This window comes from Bombus pascuorum, chromosome 9 (genome assembly GCF_905332965.1).
Source record: "Bombus pascuorum chromosome 9, iyBomPasc1.1, whole genome shotgun sequence".
Classification (NCBI taxonomy): Eukaryota; Metazoa; Arthropoda; class Insecta; order Hymenoptera; family Apidae; genus Bombus; species Bombus pascuorum.
This window is the reverse complement of record NC_083496.1, coordinates 8,474,417-8,493,642: the sequence shown is the minus strand read 5'-3', so window position 1 is coordinate 8,493,642 and position 19,226 is coordinate 8,474,417. Positions and strand designations below refer to the sequence as shown.

The 19,226-nt window shown below is 33.9% G+C and overlaps 1 protein-coding gene across 8 annotated transcripts in view; it reads right to left on the bottom strand.

Annotated features, from left to right (window-relative positions):
* The window catches only part of LOC132910405 (nucleolysin TIAR), a 591,493-nt gene that overhangs the window by 9,640 nt on the left and 562,627 nt on the right, over window positions 1-19,226 (bottom strand). For 4 of the 8 annotated variants that reach the window (XM_060966078.1, XM_060966084.1, XM_060966083.1 and 1 more), the window contains 5 exons: window positions 11,500-11,629; window positions 9,116-9,357; window positions 3,913-4,093; window positions 1,820-1,931; window positions 3-759 (listed from right to left, as the gene is read on the bottom strand). In XM_060966078.1, coding sequence (XP_060822061.1) covers window positions 1,884-1,931; window positions 3,913-4,093; window positions 9,116-9,357; window positions 11,500-11,629 — 601 coding nt within the window. In that variant the 3' untranslated portion in view covers window positions 3-759; window positions 1,820-1,883. Of the gene's footprint in view, window positions 1-2; window positions 760-1,819; window positions 1,932-3,912; window positions 4,094-9,115; window positions 9,358-11,499; window positions 11,630-19,226 lie in introns of those variants that run through there. The other 4 variants (XM_060966079.1, XM_060966080.1, XM_060966077.1 and 1 more) reach the window with 3 other exon arrangements.

Here is a 19,226-nt window from a genome sequence, read left to right as displayed (position 1 = left end):
ACCATTTGAACACACAAACGCTGGTTAAGTCTTGGTCCGAATTTCAAGAAAATAATAGAAATATTCTCGACAACTTTCTCTCTTTCATTCTACCTCTCTCTATCTTTCACACGTTTCATTCGCACATTCCACACTTTCGTTTTTCCTCTCGCTCTTTCCTTTTTAATTCTAAAAATCATTTCATTCTTGTTTCTCTATCTCTCCTTATGCCTCTCACATATCCTTCGCATTCCAACACACGTAGACTGGTCGATCTGAATCTACCTTTACCGTGACTCAACCTCAATTGCTTTCAATGTTGTAAAAGTGTGAGCAATTAATTAAACACATTATTACCCTAAGATAATTGTGCTGCTTGGCTTTGACAACGCTCAGAGGAATGTAGCAGTGTGGTGTAAACGTTTTCAGATTATTTAAATGTGGTGTTCGATCAATAAACTATTTATTCTCTTATGGACCGATTATGAAACTATGGATCGATTTCAGAAGGATAATTCCAATAAAAATATTAGCGACGATATTATTGGTATAACGAGACTTTCGTTCACTCTCTCGCTTTTGTTTCTTGCGTTTCTTCCATTCAGTTGCAATTTCATACACAACGATGATATCCATTCTATAGATACGTTCTCCAGCGACACTTTTCTGGTTGAATACGAGGTTGAGCCAGGTTGTAGATGCAGTTTCCTTGACGCAAAGTGATATTTGAAAGTAAGGATAAGCCAGGCCGTGCGATGATAGTGGTAGCGATCACTGTGCCTGCGAATCGAAATATGTAAATAAAAATAATCCTTCGGATGGTTTCGAGTATCTCTCCTCTTCAATAACGAACAACTCAATGTAACATTTTCCTAGCTTTTTAACTTTTCAATAATTCTAATTTTTGCAAACTTTTAACAGCCACGGTAAAAAGGTAAAAATCTCTATCGATTTACAAGTATCTTTTAACAATTGTTATACCTTATATTATGTTATAGATAGCTAGAAAATATAAGTGAATTATTCGTTATTAATTTGTAGGTGTTGTATATTGTATATTTTACAGTATCGCATCGTTAAACTTGAAACAACATCATCGTATATTTTTCATAGTTCGTTAAAAGTTAAAATACACACATGTTATTTTATTTTCTTATGTATTGTAACAATTTGAAAGAATTTAGCGAGATACTCGAGTTTAGATAAACAAAGCTGAATAAGCGTGTAGTTCAGCCTTTATATGACAACTAATATTCGTGCACATTAAGTATCATGCAAAAGAGTATGATAGTGAATGTAATGCTTGGGCACACTTATATAAGCTTGCATTAAGCATGATTACATCATTTTCTGTTTAGCAAAATTTGTTGTCGAGTATATTGAAAATACGATTCGTAGTAATCTTGACTTTTAAATATTATACTGATTAAAATGATTTGTATTAAAATTTTGTGAAAATTTGTTAAGCATTTGGATTATCCATATTATAACATACTAAACATAACATAACATAACATACTAACAGAGGAATAATTAATAAGTTGAATTTTGTTTTTGTAGCATTATCCTTTGTGTCTGTTCATTTACAATTTTCATGAAGCATATCACTTGCATACATAAGATCTTTGAAAATTTTAACAAACCAACGAAATTGTATATAAACATACTTTCAAACATTTGATATTATCAAGATTTAAGTTTAATATACAAAGAGAAGCTTTTTAATCAAGTGATAAAATGGTAAAATTTCTTACTGTATGTTAACTACAATACAAAAATATTTATGAAAGGTTTTGGAAAATTTCATACTGTATGATAACTAAGATACAAAAATATTTACTGTGATGAAAGATTCTTATGCAGGATCTTGATAGGCTTTATAACTCTTTTTCACTAGTATTCCCTCATCTCGAATATGTATTGTTAGGGCCCCTTACTTCTTCAAATACATACTGAAATTAAAGAAAATACAGTATAAATTCCTTATATCACTAGAAAGTGTCGTTTAAAGTAGAGTAATTCCATTATACGATTTCTTAATCTAAACTTCTTAGAAAGCTTATATGCAGCCTGTCGAAATTCATTAACTCTTATCGCAAAATAATAAGGGTACCCTTAACTTAGACTTCTTTATTTAATGCCACTTCTAAATCAACCTAAAAATTGTTAAAAAGAAGTTTAATTGATAAATATCGATCTATAGATAATATTATACGTGTACGTATATTATACATGTACTGTTATATTTTGGTATAAAATATATTAAATTTAATTCAGAGAAAAACTCAAATAGAACGATCAATAAGATATTTTAGAAATAAAGTCCAATTAGCTTTGCTTTAATGTACTCTTTTTGCTTACAACAAAATAACTGAAAAATAACGTAAAACGTTATTACAAAATTATGTAATATTAGACATATAACGTTTTTACTTCCAGATATGCTTGAATTTCAAGTTAACAATTATTAAATAGACTATTTTCACTTTAGTGTTCAAAAAGTTACCTTCAATATGTCGTTAAATTACAATATACTTAACAAAATGCTTAACAAATATTGTTATAATATAATTTCTACTTGCTATTTTAATATTTTGGAATGATAACTAAATGAGAAGCAACAATTGTATATGTTAATGCAGTTGTAACAGTTATAAATAAAATACTGACAATACGTTCAGGCGATTAGCGTTCTACGAAGCACAATTATAACAAGATTCTGGAACAAATGATTATAAGATCCATGCAAGTGATTACTTGAAAAGTTCATTATTAGAGCAAAGCGTAATCAAGCGTGGTTAATGAATCGACGTATATGTATGAAAACATGTACTGAAATCCATACATGTAACACGAAGGTGTGGCATTCATTACATAACACATGACATATTGGAATTTCAGACAACTGGAATAAAAAACACAAAAAGATTTTATCTGTCACATTCATCGAGATAATGGGGTCCTATTAACAGTTCTATCGAAAAGCCACTCTTAACATCATTCAATCGTCTCAATAAATCCTGTACTGTATACAGAAGCCAAGACTAGATTTTATAAAATTGTCATTATAATTTGATCCATTCATTCACTATCGATTCGATCAAAATTATCGTTGATACGTGATCAATTTTTAAAACACGAACAAATATATAAATTTACCATGATATTATTATTATATGTATCACAGTGATTTGTTCCTAGTTAATGTCACAAAATTTGGGAACAGTATCAAAGTCGAATGATACCTTATTTGCTTCAGGTATTATACAAAATGAATCAGAATCTCGATTATCAGTATACTTAACAGAAATATATGTTAACGTGAAATTTGAGGATGATCCCTTGCAAGAAAGATGAAAATCAGGATAGAAACTGAAAGAGATTCTTATATTTTTACTCAAAAGCTTTTGTTTCTATTTAACATTTTAAAGGCTATTATGGATAAAATTTCACCTCGTATAAACTTAATATTATCATCCTGTAATAAGACAATAGCGTTATTCGTGATTTTTGTAAACAATAACTTTTTTTATTTCGAATAACGATAGAACACTTGATTATATTTATTTAGCTTTATCGATGTTTAAAATAGGAAAGATGTCCTGAGATAAAATTCAACGCGTGATGCTATAAATTACAAGTTTTTTTGATAACAGCTTCCGAGGGTTAATATCGTATGTATAACCTTCTCTCATACGAAAATAGAGTTGCTCCCAGGCGTATGAATCGTTACTATACATTTGCAACGATGCATTTCGATGCATCGATCGATGGTTTTCCAACGAATGGATCAAAATGACAACAGTTGATGCAAGAATATATAAAGCAAAGTACGAGATACAAGTATAGGTTCGAGTAAAAGATACAAAAGGTAACAAAGTATGCACGCGGATAGGAAAAAGAGAGAGAGAGAGAGAGGAAAGTAATGGTTACCTGGAACTGTTGCATCGGGTAGGCCATCATTTGTGCCGGAGGTGGTGGTGGTGGGGGTGCGGCTTGCACCCCTGGGGGTGCCGTGACCGTCGTGGCGTGGTGTGGGGGTAACTGTGGTCCCCCAGGTAATCCCTGGCCCCAACCTGCTGCCGTGCCAGCAGCGTGGACACCCATTCCCATTCTGTATTTACACAAGTTTCTACATGTAATTTCCGTGCAAATAAACAACTTCGCTCGAAAGCTTGTAAATTGTCGCGAGTTTTGCAATTCAAAATGAACAACGTGATAATAACTTACGTCGGATTTGTGATAATTAAACTCTGGTTTTTTGTGCATTTCTGGGAGATCTAATGATGCAAAAATGCATACAAATGCACATAATATGTAAAATATACAAAATATAATATCAAGTGTAATATTTAGTAGATTAATTAAATTTCCGGTTAGGTTTCATTTCTTTGCCAGTGTTTATGAAGATATGAATTTTCATGAATATCCGCAATTTGCTAATAATTTGTGGAAAAGTAATAGTCGAATATTACTATGTACACTATCGTTGAAAAGTAGCCGGACACTTGTTTATCAGTAAGTTTCTAAAATACGTGCATTAGTTATTAGGTGAAATTTATACGACAAGAAACGAAGGTAAAATCGCTCATATCACATATCTAATTATGGGTAGCGTATCATTTAAAATCGTTGTAATATAACGTTTAGTGGTAAACTGACAGCTTTATATCATATTTACGTTCCAATGTTATAACACGAGATCTTTTATGGCTATGAATTATGTAACGTCAACGCCTACTCTCTGATAATACTTTTGATACAATTTATAAAGTTGTACACGAACACAACGAATATCGTAAAGATAAATTTATCGAACAAACAAAGTACGTGTATGCAATATTTTCAAATTATCGAATCGAACAGCTCTTACCTGCAGTGATTAAAGATTAAAGAATTTAAATCATTTGTTTGACTTTATAGATGTTACAAAAAGAAGTAAACTAAATATTTAGTAAATACAGTATAAAAAATCAGTTTTTCTGAATTTTAAAATAATTTTGGACACGAATTAAAGAAGCAATGGAACACTCGCGTACTTTATTCGTGTTTGAAGTTTTACAATTATTGACCATTTTCTTTCTTTCGAAAATTTTTTCGAGAATGTCTCAATGGTTCTTTTGACGGATGTTCGATTTTCAAATGTAATTACATTTATTGAAAGTGTTGAGAATATTAAACAATTCGTTAACTCTTTTTACCACAATATTTAGAGATGTTATAACGAGAACGTTTTATTTTCCAGACGGTACAGTTTAAACATAAAATCGCACGTTCCAGATTCATGAATATATGTATCGTTACATAAAGGTTTCAAACCCTTCCCCGTACGATGCACGCAACTGAAAACTTTAGGTTATCTAGGATGTGTTACATTACTGGTTTACAATCCTGGTAATGCTTGAAAGGCATTCGGGTACGGTCTTTAAGGCTGCCATTTCACGGATCGTAAGAACGCTGAAAGATATTCTGCTTGCCAGAAAGCACCCCGTTCGTTCTTGCCGCGTAATCTCTAAAAATTGCGCGATCGGCAAATGCACAAATTCGATTTGATGTCTGTGTTAAGAGTGCAACCATGTACCCGTTCACTATTTCGTTTAACAATCCGATCGGTTAGGCATCCTATAAAAATTTGAGGAATAAAATTGTAATGTTATCACGGCGTTTTATGTTTCTCTCTATTTATATCGATCGAAAACTAAAATTTTCACGATCCACATTCAAGTTTTGGTAATAGTGGTCGGGTTGTAAAAATATTATTTAAATATGTATAATAACTGATATATCTTTTTATTTGCATAAGAATTATTATATTTCAATAGCGTTGTGTCTGCTCTATTTTTATATATTTTCCCACTGCTTTGCCCGTAATGGATTAATATATTGGTAACTGAAGTATAAGTGTTATAATGGAAATAGACAGATCTTCTATAATATTTCTTCGATAAAAGTCAATATTAAATTTGGTGAAAGCAAATTGCGTATCTTTAGTAATTGTAAGAATTATTATTATTAATATGAATTATTATTATTAATTGTAAGGATTTGATAGTTCAAGTGTAATTTTAAATCAAATATACCAAGCATTGTATGTACGTACATACAAATTACATAGTATATAATACATAATTATTTCGTGGAATGCAAATGACTTCATTTATAATACAAGTAAATAAATTTAGTTACTATGCCTAGCAAATGTGACGCGGGTTAGACGTAAATGGAAACTCGAATATGGTTAAATTCGCCAAAGGATATGTAAATTCGAGTGAACTGATTTAACGTGGTGATTTGGGGATTGATTAAATGCCATCAATTATACGGCACGTAGTGAAACAAGAAGCTCAATAGTCGGTAAACATTTTCTGAAGTTACTTTATTATTCTCGAGGTACTTTTTCCCTTCCTTCTCTTCGTGTTTTGTGATCTATCTTAAGTTCAACTGGTGCATCTTATTCAAATTCCATCGATTTGTCAAGGATAAATTTAATGTCAGGTGATATTTAAAAATAATATATAGTATGTCTGACGTTTCCTTGGCTTTTGTGCCGCTCAAATCTCATAGGGAGTGTAAAATGACAGTCTCAACCCTTCAACGTATGATGCACACAATTGAGAGCTTTAGTTTATTTCGAACGTGTACCATTTCTACTTTACAGTCCTGAGAATACTCCAGAAGCATTCGGATACCCACTTTAAGGGCGTCATTTCATAGATCGTAAAAGCGTCGAAAGATATTCTATCCCAGAAATTACCTTGGCCTTTATACTATGTGATCCTTAAAAGTTGTGCTCTTTTGTGCTCTACACATTCTCAGGTTACAGTTTAAAGGCTGGCAATATTTACTATTTTATGACATCGTCAAATTTTCAATTAAATTTATTCACCGTTTTATTATCAGCATAGCCGGAAGTCTCAGCCTAATATAATCGTTTGTACTAGCAAAATATGATATAATATCGCGTTAGATAAAGCAAGCATATTTGTTGTTCGAGATTCCACGTTGAAGTCATTGGAAATAATTTGTATTATAACTTTAAAACGAATGAAATAATAATTCACGAAAAATATTTATAAAGAAGCTATAAAATCTTATTGGTATACAAAGTTGCTAATTATATAGTAATTAATATATTCTTTATATCGTCGATAAATAGTCGGTATGTGTGAAGCTACTGCCTTCGTTCGAGAAATTGAAACAGAAAATCGAGTAGCGTATTGTTAAAGTTTGTCTACTTTTATTTTCTGGAATCAAACGAATTGCTGTCACTTAACTCGTTTCAACAAAAGTACATAGTTTCGTTTCAAGTAACTGCTTGTGCAGTAACTACCTAGGTTCGAATAACTATCTAGCTGCAATTGATCCTGGTTCTTCGTACAGAGAGGTAGGTATGTGTACGAAAACGAAGACAATAGATACTCGTAACAAATCAGATCGGTAACAAATCGGTAAGAATAGCATTCGTTTGTTTTTCACATTTACGTAAATAGTAGAATAAAAGCTATTCTTTTATTGAGTAGTAAATTGACTTTTTGGTCATTGATTATTAATACACGTGTGAGAAATTAAAAGTTGAATATAACTTTCGAGTTTCCTATCACTGACTTTTGTAATAAAATCAAATATCTTTCAGATATCACAGAACATAATTTATTTTTCTGTTTTATCAAACAGTTCTTATGAATACAGTAAAAAAAAAAATATATAATTTCATATTATCTCATCTATAATTTTGTAATTGTAATTAGAACTGAATGGAAATATTACATGAAAATATCACAAGCTCTGAGATCCTTTTATCAATACCATAGATTTATTATACAGAACTATTAGGTAATTTTATTCATACACTTAGGGAAAACATAAAGTACCTAATTATTTACCACTGTAAATAGAAATTGATAATTTTTAAAGACTATAACTCTATACCTTTTTTTAGCATTTCGCAGGAAATGTTAGTTTATTTCTGTCGGGGATTTCACTACGAATTCAACGATGTATAATAATGTGCAATTTTCATCGGTCATTTGCAGGCTATTGTGCCATGAACATTAGCGACGTACATTAACTTCAGCCAACGTTTTAACTTACGATGTTATAAGAACTGACTTGACCTACTGAGCTATGTTTACGTTTACTGGTATATATTAGCTACTTGGTACTTCGCCTAATTGATTAAGATCAATGATGAGACTAGGATGGTTAGGGGTTACACTATAATCAACATGTTGGTGTAGGTTTTAAGTAGGATGAACAGCCTTCTAAAAGGCTTTTGCCATCTTGTTTTCATTTCGTTTATATTTGGTCTTTAAAAGTTTTGTTAGTTATTATTCATTTTTAATATATTTAGTAGTTTGTTAATGATAACAGAGCAGTAGGAGTACGTTTTCATGTTAAAACTGATAATTTGATTCATAACGGAATAGATATATTTAATACTTTTCCGCTATTGCACTATAATTCTTTTTGTTAGTATAAGGTACAGATAATTAGTTATAAATAAAGAAATAAAGATAGCAATTAAAATAAATTGTATGTTACCCTAGATGTATGTCTTCTAGATTATTTTTTGAAGTATGCAGTACATTAGTACTAATTTAAAATATTCTACTTGTCACGAAGACTAATATTAAAATATTATATAGGAAACTTAATTCTTTAATTAAATACTGCTTCTACACTTCCAACAATTCGAAATGTATACCAATGTATAAATAATATTTAGTGAATCTCATCTATAAAAAGTATAATATACATAAAAGAAGATTCAAGAGTAATACTATTCATAGGTACTTGCTATTCATTAACACCTACATTAAGGAAATATGATAAATTCAGCAAGTCCAATACTGACGCTACATAACTCATTCTATATCATTTCACAGTGAAGTACTCATGCATCAGAAGAGAAAAACACTACGGTTCTAATGAAATTTCAATCTTATTTTTCCAAATTAAAATTATATTATCTTTTCAACGATTACATTATAATACACCAAATTCAATGCAAGAAAAATACAATTTACGGAATAAAAGTCACGTTTATCCTCACCATTTGTAATCAACTTAAGTATCTAGCCGATAGTGTATAGTAACACAGAATTACCCTGTACGGTAAAAGCATAAGGGAGCTTACCCCATGTACTGCGCCTGTTGATATCCGGCGAACTGTCCATAAGTATATCCTTGCATTCCTTGGAGGAAGCCACCAGCTTGCATCTGCGTCGCTGTCGTAGGATAAGATTGGGGCGGATACCAGTATCCTAGCTGGCCAGCTCCGCCGACGCCACCGACGCCTCCGACACCCGCGACTCCTGCCGCCGCCGCGGCGGCAGCTGCTGCCGCCGCGTAGTATGGGTACGTCGCCGACGATAACGCCTGGAAGAGCACAGTGATCAATGAAATAAAAAAGACTGGGAGCATCGCCTAGATTTTATGCTTAACCATCTCTACACGGTTAAAGATGCTAATACTGCTCGTTTAAAACTCATCTTAATGCCTCATATATGCCGTTAAATCGTTATTGCATCAAAGACTCTGAGTTTACTGTAACGCGCTGCCGTTAAGTTCACAGGAATTTTCCCTGTGGATGGTTACTGGAAAAATCTTTCGATGGAAATATTGTTCGCGTGGGAAATGAACTGGATCGGTCAGATTGAAAATAGAAAGAAGGAAGAAATGTTAATCTTGCTTTTATAGATTATAGATTCTTAGAAGGTAACTAAGTTTTGTAACGTTTGCTTGATTCTTAAATGTTACGTTTTGTATTTGCGTATATTTAGTACAAATGATATTAGGAATTAGAGAAAAATATGTTATATATGTACGAAGTGTCGCTTCTTTTATCCAGTGCTGTTCTCTTTAACGTGAATGTCTTAGGTACCCAGCATTCCTACAATTTTCAAGATATATCGGAATATTTGAAGTTTCTTGTGTCTTTTAACCTTTTCGGTGAAATTATATTATACAGGCTACTAGATAAATACTTCCTTCTGGTCTTCAAGTAACAAGGAAATTAGAAAATCAAGAAAACTTCTAAATGCATAAAATACTTCTGCAAGTGTTTCTATACTTTCGTAACTCACTGTATTTTCAGAAATTATACCGAAATCTAAACGTTCACACCTTCTAAAGCTGCATGCGAATGAGCCAAAATCTTGAGACGTGAATTATCCTGTGCACCACCTGGCGATTAATTTAGCCAGGTTAAGAAGGAGATCGAACATGAAAGCAGACCAACTGCGTCGAGTATGAGACTGAGGCATGATGAGATACGTAGTAATGCGATATCCCGGTACTACTCGTGGGAGAAGCGCGTTATGGGAATAGGGATCAATTAGAGCGATGTCACGGGCCGAGTAACAGTGGATGGATGGACGGAAGTACTGCTGAGGAGAGTACAAGGGAGAAGAGGGCGTACTTCGGCTACCATTCCCAGATCGGACGTACTTACTCGTCCTACCGGCGCTAATTGCTAAGAGACCCGACAGACACACTTTAGAGCAAGACCCGTGAATAGACCGGAATCTTGCCCGATTCCCTGTCCTCCCTTCCTCCTTCCGTTTTTACTCTTCTACTAGGCTCGTACCAGTCGGTCATGCACTGAACGCAAAGCCCGAACCGGATGGAACAGGCAATCGAATACTGTAACTATTTCCTTTTTCCAATATCTCGTAGGAGGCTGCTTTTTGCGATTTATTCTTGGTAACGAGGCGCAATACGTTTGTGCCTTGCGTTTCTCTTCGATACGATCAACGCTCGTAGATATTACTATTGTATGTTTAACGAAATGAGAAATATTCTTCTTCTTAATCTTATTAAGATACGTATCCTTAATGAAATGAACATTTTTCGTCTATTTCGGTTTACTTGTTTTCGCTTGTAATTTAGTGAAAATAAAAATCGCACGATAATTTAAGAGACCTTCTATTTTGAAATCGTGCTTGCCTCTTATTTAATTTCAATTATATAGAATGCTTACCAAGGACATATATACAATACGATCGAACGGACTTATATGATAATGCATTTGCCAAGATATCTCAATCCCTAATTCAAACCGAACTCATGTTCTAGTTCGAAGTGGACTTGGTATTAATTGCTAGGATCTTTGGCACATATCTCGAGGTTAAAACATAGTTCGAGCATAAACCTGCTGAAGGATATTCTCCTTGAATTTATATCGATTTCATTCGATCTTTCGTGTTAATCATAATATACGTATATTATGAATTCTGAAAGTATTCCCACTTTTATCCTCGTTACAATATTCTGTATGTTTATTCATTTTTCACACATTGTATTCGAAGATTTACGAAAGAGAATGTACAAAGGGCTTTTATTTCCCTTTCTTAGTTGGCCAGCGTTGTTGCCATTTTCCGCGATCGATGGAAGAAGCGATTGGAAACTTTATTTGAAATTTTATCTTAAGCGTCTCGTTTCAAACTTTATCCAGAATTCTGTCGCGAATTTCATTGCTTCCTCTTTCCATGAGAGGTCGATAAAAGAGCGAACGTTTACCTGTCCCGTTTGCTGCGCATTGTTTGGATCCCCGCTCTCCTTGCCCCAGCTACATTTCACCGTTTGACCATTGATGTCGGTGTTATGTACCGCCACAATAGCGTGTGTCGCCGATTCTTTGGTAGAAAACCTGAAATACAACCAAACCACGAATTTTAGATTAGCTCTCAACCTTTCGTTCAAATGCTTTCGCACTTAATAATTTTTAAGGTTCAACGAATTCGACGACCGTCAATTATTTCAAAAGAAAAATGTTTCTTTTCATTTGAAATCCGCATGTGCTGACAGACAGATAAATAAGAGCAATTATTAAAAGAATTATTCGATAGACAAAAAATGTGTCTTTGTCGTCAAATCTTTCCTAGTGTCGCGTATTGAACAATTTCATCTCGTTTCACAAACTACTTAAAAATGAAGTAGCTTATTTCAAACGTTTGTGAATTATCTATCGTCCAATGGTACTAACTGAGGATTTGGATTACATCAATTATTTATCTTAACTGTTCCAGTTTTCCACATATTTTATTTAAGTAATATTTGTCGAAAATTCCCCCCAAAAAAGAAACGAAGAGAAAAGGGAAAGGGACTTCGTTGAAATGTACGATCTCGCGCTGTAATATTGTATAATAAATCTTTATAATACGTTGCATCGAGTTAAACTAGACAGGCAACATCGAAATTTCGGATTTTTGTTAGAGACAGCTGAGAGGAGAGCTAGAGATGATATGTAAAGACAATTATGCATATAGTAGCCTCTTTCTAAAAAGCAATTAAAGAACGGGTGTTAAAAATTCGTTTCAAGCGTATTTGCTGCCGCCACGTGTTACGAGGATAGACGGAATTTACAAATACGCGTGCACGCCTGTGAAGAAAAATATGTAGCACGATCTGGCTGCACTTTTTTCCGCCAGTTACACGGAACCTTATTATCGTAGCTTTAACGAAATGGTCGGCTACTAGTGCTCTCAGCGACTCTTGCAGTTTAATTTATGCGAGTTTACCGTGCGCACGAATAAGCACGATAATTGTGAATCCCGCCGAATCTAGATTATACCCGTGGATCTAGAGATTCCATGTTAAATCGTAGTTTCACGTATATGTATATCGTGCGGCGCTACTTTGAATTTCATACAGTTTGGAGAGCGTTCAAAGTGTATCGAGCATGTGAACAAACACCCTCTACCCTCGGTGATATTATCATTTTGTCGATAACGACCGAGTTAACCGCATGGCCTGCTGCTACTCCTATCGGTCGGCTTTATCTTCCTCTTTGTCGCGGATTATTTATTTATTACACCATGCGAAAATCAAAATACCGCTGCTCGCACCGGATAACAGCCGGATCGCATTACTGAAAACGCAGACGTAGTTTTTATTTATCGAGTCCTTCAATTACGGCGAGGTTAAGGTTTGCCATTTGGCATTCAACCAAGATTCAGATGGGCCGAGGGGGTGGTATGTCCTCGTAAATGTCGTCTATGTAACCGGCTGCTGAAGGGGGTACGTTATGCCGTGTGGCCGGACATAAACACGTCGTTTTTAGAGGCATTATAAAGATAATCTTATATACGGATGCTTGCCCTGCAGGATTCGGGCTGCTGTTTCCGTTCGTTAATGAACGGGGTTGCATTACGATGAGGCGAGTTCGAGAAACTTTAAACTATAAAAGTTAAGGACAAGAATTAATTCTCGCATATCGTGTCTTTTCTTTTATTTTTTTAGCAGAATATAGCAAGGTACTTAGGCAAGATATTGTTAAGTTGAAATTCTATTATTTCGTTACGTTTAATTTGATCTGTATGAAATCTTTTGTATATTATACTTTATTCCTCGTACATCGTGAATGCTGTGTCACAGATTGTATGGAAAGATGCATTTTTAAATAGCAGTCTTTAGAATCGAGTGGTAACTCTGATTAATGGTTTCTTTTAACGTAATACCTGTTTTTGTGTATTGTACGTGCCTTTGAATTGTTTGACGAACGTAGCAATGAGCGAAGTAACTTTATTGTTTCTTGAGAAACGCTTTGAATTCAGGTTTGTACGTATAAATCTCGGCAATGGACAACGTGCTTTGTAAAGCATTCAATTACGTGGGCAGATAAACTGATTTTGTAACGGGAATAATTTATTTCGTATTTATGATTCGAAAGCTTTATTGTGCCAAGTAAAATATCGTTTCACTGATCATTTTATTGTCAATTGCAAGAAACAGCAGTGAGTCGCGTTATTATAACTTCCAGTACACGCGAACATTTTTAATTATACACTTTATTACGCTTAGTTGTTATAACTTTGATAAATGAATTTGAATTTAACAAAGTACGTAAAAGCTATCGTTTATTCCTTTTTTATAAGCTTCATGAACGAATAATAATATATATACTATAAAAACTGAATTGAAACCAAACATATTCAATTTATATCGTAAATAGGAAAACTAAATGGCAATATTTTGAAAAATGAAATTCACAGCAAAATATCTGCATCGATATTAAAATACAAAATATTGTAAAGAAGAGGAGGCTAATATTTGTAAAAAAAAAAAAAAAAGAAGAAGATTGGGAGTATTCGAATACTAGGTGGTAGCACTTTCAATGCTCGTATCCCATATCCAGTTACTTTAAAACGTATATCAGTTATCGGCTGTCCATTCCAAGCACGTTTCCCAACAAAATTCGATCAATTTTCGTCGCTTGAGCGTCTCACGAGAGCTCGATCGTGGATTGACGAATACGACACCGGCTGCCAGCGAGGACCAACGAAAAATCATCGAATTTATCGAGAGATTAGGTCACTTTTAACATCCTCACCCGGGACTGCCACAATAGAAGCTCCGTCCAGGAGTTCATTCTCCATCCACGTCTTCGAGTACGACGAAGGATGGTCATCGTCAGCAACCAACCCCTTTTCTGCCATCGCCTCGTTCTCACACCGTCCAAAGCCCGACCGATAACCAGTAGTAGATAAGATTCTTTCTTTTCACCGAGAAGAAAGGACCTCTCTCTCTCTCTCTTTTTCTTCGCCTCTCTTACCTCCTCCATACTTCTTTTTCACTCCTCTGCAACGATCTATACAGTGTATCCAAGAGTAAGTCCATACGTCATCCCGAGATATTCGTTTCCGGAGTTTCTGACTATAGAAGAATGAAAGAGGGAAGAGCAATTAGACGGAAGATATCCGAACGACGGACATTGTCCACGGGTGGCGGAACTGCAGAAGACATACGAAGAGATACTGGGGTAACAGCGATTGCTAGCGGCGGGACTACAAGAAAGAAGAATGATGCCGAACAGCATAGAACGTGCGCGAGAAACGTCGACCAAGTCAGACTCGAAGGAACTGCTACGGAGAAAGAGTTTTTTCGCCTCCTTATGATCCTTTTTCTTCAATAAGCATCGCTTGTTTTGAATCCGTCTTCTCATACTCTTCCTGGTTTTCCGATTCAGGGGGAAAATTGATCGTCTTTAAACTCTTTTAAAGAGAATCTTGACCGAACTATGAAATATGCTTTTCAGAAGTCAAATCGAATCCTCGATTCTACTTATCACGAATGTCGCAATTTCATTGCGCTAAGATCAACGATTAATTCTCAAGATACGAATTACATATTCGTTTCTGTGAGTTAATTTGTTGCCAGAGAATGGTAGGAATTTCTGAGTTTAAAGAAATCATATTTGAGAAACATTGATTATTCTATGAATTGCCCATTTTGAATTTTTCGTCGGTTTATTATATCGTACACGGATTAAAAGATATTGGTACGATATATATGTATGTACATGGAAAATGAAAATGCTTCTCCGATCTGTCGATCTTTGTTACTCGCGTCCATTATGATCGTTCTTCCGTCACGCAAAATATCGCCATATTGCATTCTAACAATGGCTAATCGTGAAATGGACATTTAAAGGTATTGCGTGATGATGTATGCCGTTATTGCGATAACGTAGCACGTGAACTTTAGAACGTGTGATTGGCTGCCACAGAAGGTATGCGTGTGTGATAGGCGTACATACTATGTGCAACAAAGGAGCTAGAAAGAGAGGAAGGGACGAGCAAGACGGTAAATATGATTAGCGATCAGAGAACGATATACATTCTCTCCCCCACGTAAGTAGCCGCGAAGGCATTAGTCGTGAATCAGAGGCGATTCCTTGAGTCATCCTAGTTATTTGATAGCCTTCATTTCTCTTGACAATAGAATTCAATTATTGGAACGTGTATTGTCTACTCTCTGTAGCGTATATGTGTATTTACGTGGCAAAGTGTGAGAAAGTAGAAAAAAATTACGATGCTTGTGAATGCCACCTTATTCAGGTATATCGATGGAAACGATAATATATTGATCGCACCGATCATTATTCCAATGAATTGTATTGCAGAATAGGTTGTCAGATAAGCTGTCGTTACCTATCTATTAGTAATAAATCACAGCAATTGAAATGAATGGCGAAAGATGGATTGGAATACATAGCTGGAGAACAAAATCAATTAGAACTTTTACGCAGAAGTAGAAAATCATTTTTGACTAATTTTTTATAAAATATATCTTTGCTATTTTCGCTTGAAAATTCGAGATTATCTATGGAGGAGTGCATAGGAATTGTACGTTATCACAATGTATAAGAATTTACTACAAAATGCAAAAATAACTGATACGCGTACTCGTTTTTAGATAAAATATGTACTATATACATAATGTATATATTTAAAAATTTTTCGCATCTATGTTAACTATGTTGATGGTACAATTAGATAATAATATGTTTCATCGTGCAATCTTATTTACGTTAAATGTATGCCAGACGTTCAATAATTCTCGCTTTTATAAATACGATGAGAATGATCACTATGTGAACTTTAAAAATGTGTATAAAGTGATAAAACTTACGACTTTCATAACTGGTTCAGCCTTTACGACCTCAAAGCTGTACGTAAGATACAACAATTGCTTTGAAGATTGTGAAAGAAAGACAACTATATGAGAGAACAATACCTTATTTATTATAGTATACAGGGTGCGGCCGAATAACATATACAAGCGAGCACGAGGTGATTCTTTATGAAAAAATAAAAATAAAGTATGGAATAAAATTTTTTCATTTAAGGTTTCGGTTTCGAGAAAATCAAGTTTGAAAATTTATCAAATATACTTGAACGTGGTTAATTCCAGATTAGTACTAAATAATTGACAGGAGGTTGTTCAGAAGGTGTAAAGATAAGTCGAAAATTTAGAATAAAATTTGTCCGTTCAAGGCTTCATTTTTAAGAAAATAAAATTCGAACACGTTCAGTTAAGAATCGACCTAGCACACGCGTATGATAAATTTTCAAATTTATTTTTCTCGGAAACAAAGCGTCTTGAGAAAAAATGTTATTCTACGTTTTCGACTTATTTTCACACGCAGAATAACTTCCTGTCGATTATTTAATCCTGCCTAGTCCGGAATTAGCCATATTCAAGTATACTTCATAAATTTTCAAACTTGATTTTCTCTTAAACTAAGCCTTAACTGAAAAAATTTTATTTCATATTTTGTTCTTATTTTTCCATAAGTAATCATCTCGTGCCTGCTTGTACATGTTATTAGACCGCACCCTGTATATGATATATATATACTATAAACAATTATTATTATTATGTATTAGTTTATTTTAGTTTATTAAAAATACATTTGAAACATTAATAATTTAAGCACTCAGCTATGTATGTATCGTATTTGTACACATCTATTATACGGTTTCATTAGTGTCACAAGTTTTTATTTTATAGAATTAAAATTCTCGAACAAAAGTAATTTCATACCTGCCGTTAAAAGTAAATTGTCTTTATTACCGCACGACGACTTGAATTGAAAACTGAAACTAATCACACGTAGAACGGATTATATCACGCACAATTTGCCTCGAGGCAAATGAGAGAAGTTCATGATTGCAGTACGTGGTCTCTGAAATTGCAGAGTCATGATTATTTTCACTCTAATTGTATGACGACGTACCGATATTCGAAGATATCGATTGAATACGCAAGTGATTCTGGCCGCATTCCGAAATCAGCTATCAATTTTGAAAGCATCATTGCATCCCTGTCAGATGCCAAAAGTTCGGTTAAAGACATCATCGTGTTATCAGTGTACTCGGTAAACTTCGTGACGCATCCTGCCTCTTGCTTTTCGATTTTAGACGCTTGCCAAGCGAAATTTGGCAAAAAGGAACGTTGGCTCGAATTTATACTTTTTACCATTTTATTAAACCGACGTAAAGTACGGTTAATTAAACTATACGTTTTTTACGTCGATATTTATTAAGTGAATTTATCGTCCCTTCCGTTCCATTAAATATCTGTCTCTTATAGTATTCATTTTTCACTCGCGATTTTATAATTGATGTATTTAGCGTCTCTTCTATAAGATCTACTCAATTTTCATATTTTTCATATAATTAGACTGCGAATATTCGTGCGTTATGAAAAATTTAAACGTATAAAAATACAGAGAGTACACGTAATATATATATATATATATATATATATATATATATATATATATATATATATACACACAATATACGTTGGTTGTTACAAATATTTAAAAGAAAAAGCACATTTAAGTGCAAATTCTTTAATTATGTTCATAAACGTATGAATTAGCATAAACGCATTCGCTGTTTAATTATATGATCAAATTATATGTAATTTATGGAAAAATTATAATATTAATTATATGTAGAAATTGGAGCAATCTTATATAGAGACTAATATAGCTTCTACATACTACAACAACATAGGAGAAAGATGGTGATATGTAAATGGTAGCGAGGAGGCCAAAGTAGATAGATTAGCATACGACATAATTGCGAGTTAATTATTTTAATTTAAGAAGAATTTTCTTCCACAAGTTTTATCATTTATATTATCACTTTATTCTACGTACCATGAATTTACATTTTATTAATCATTTGCATTTGATTGTTGACCTAGGAATAAAGCACAATACTTTAAGTAGAATATTTTTCCCAACAAATAAGGACATATGTATATCATAGAAAAATAGCGTTAATTATTAAACTTTTAAAACAAATGATTTCCCGAGATCGACTACGATCAGTCTACAAATAACTTTTTATGAGTCTTATTATTAGTTTGCAAAACTAATAACTTTAATATATCTAGCAATTAGACTAGCCGGTCCTAAAACTTTTTGTCCGCCGGAAGGAAATCCGGCTTTAGCGTGAAGAATTTATTATCTCAAACCCGGCGTTGTACGTGAGAACTTTTTCTATCGATCAGCTTAACTCCCGTTTTGCTCGCTTTCTTCCACGCGATGATCTCTGACTGCGGCGTACTTCAACGCTACTACCTTTACCGTGGGGACTTCCCGTCGCACTGACATCTCCGAGAGATATTACACGTAACGTATATCACCACGACATTTCAACAACAATGCGCCACAGTCTTCAGGGACGTCAAGAATCGAGAGATCGTCGGAGCTGTACACTTACGCGAGCAAACTTTTGAAATTAATAAGTTTTGAAAGAACTGCCCACGTTGCGCTTGTCTTCGTATATACTACAAGTTTTGTAGACCACTAATTTTCTAAAACAATCGTTGAACCACCGAGGAACTTTACCGCGAATTAAAAGAATAAAAATAGAAAATTATACCTTACTAGGATTTCACGCTGGAAAAGTTTGCCAGTTAATTATTGTTCGCGTTATTATAGATGC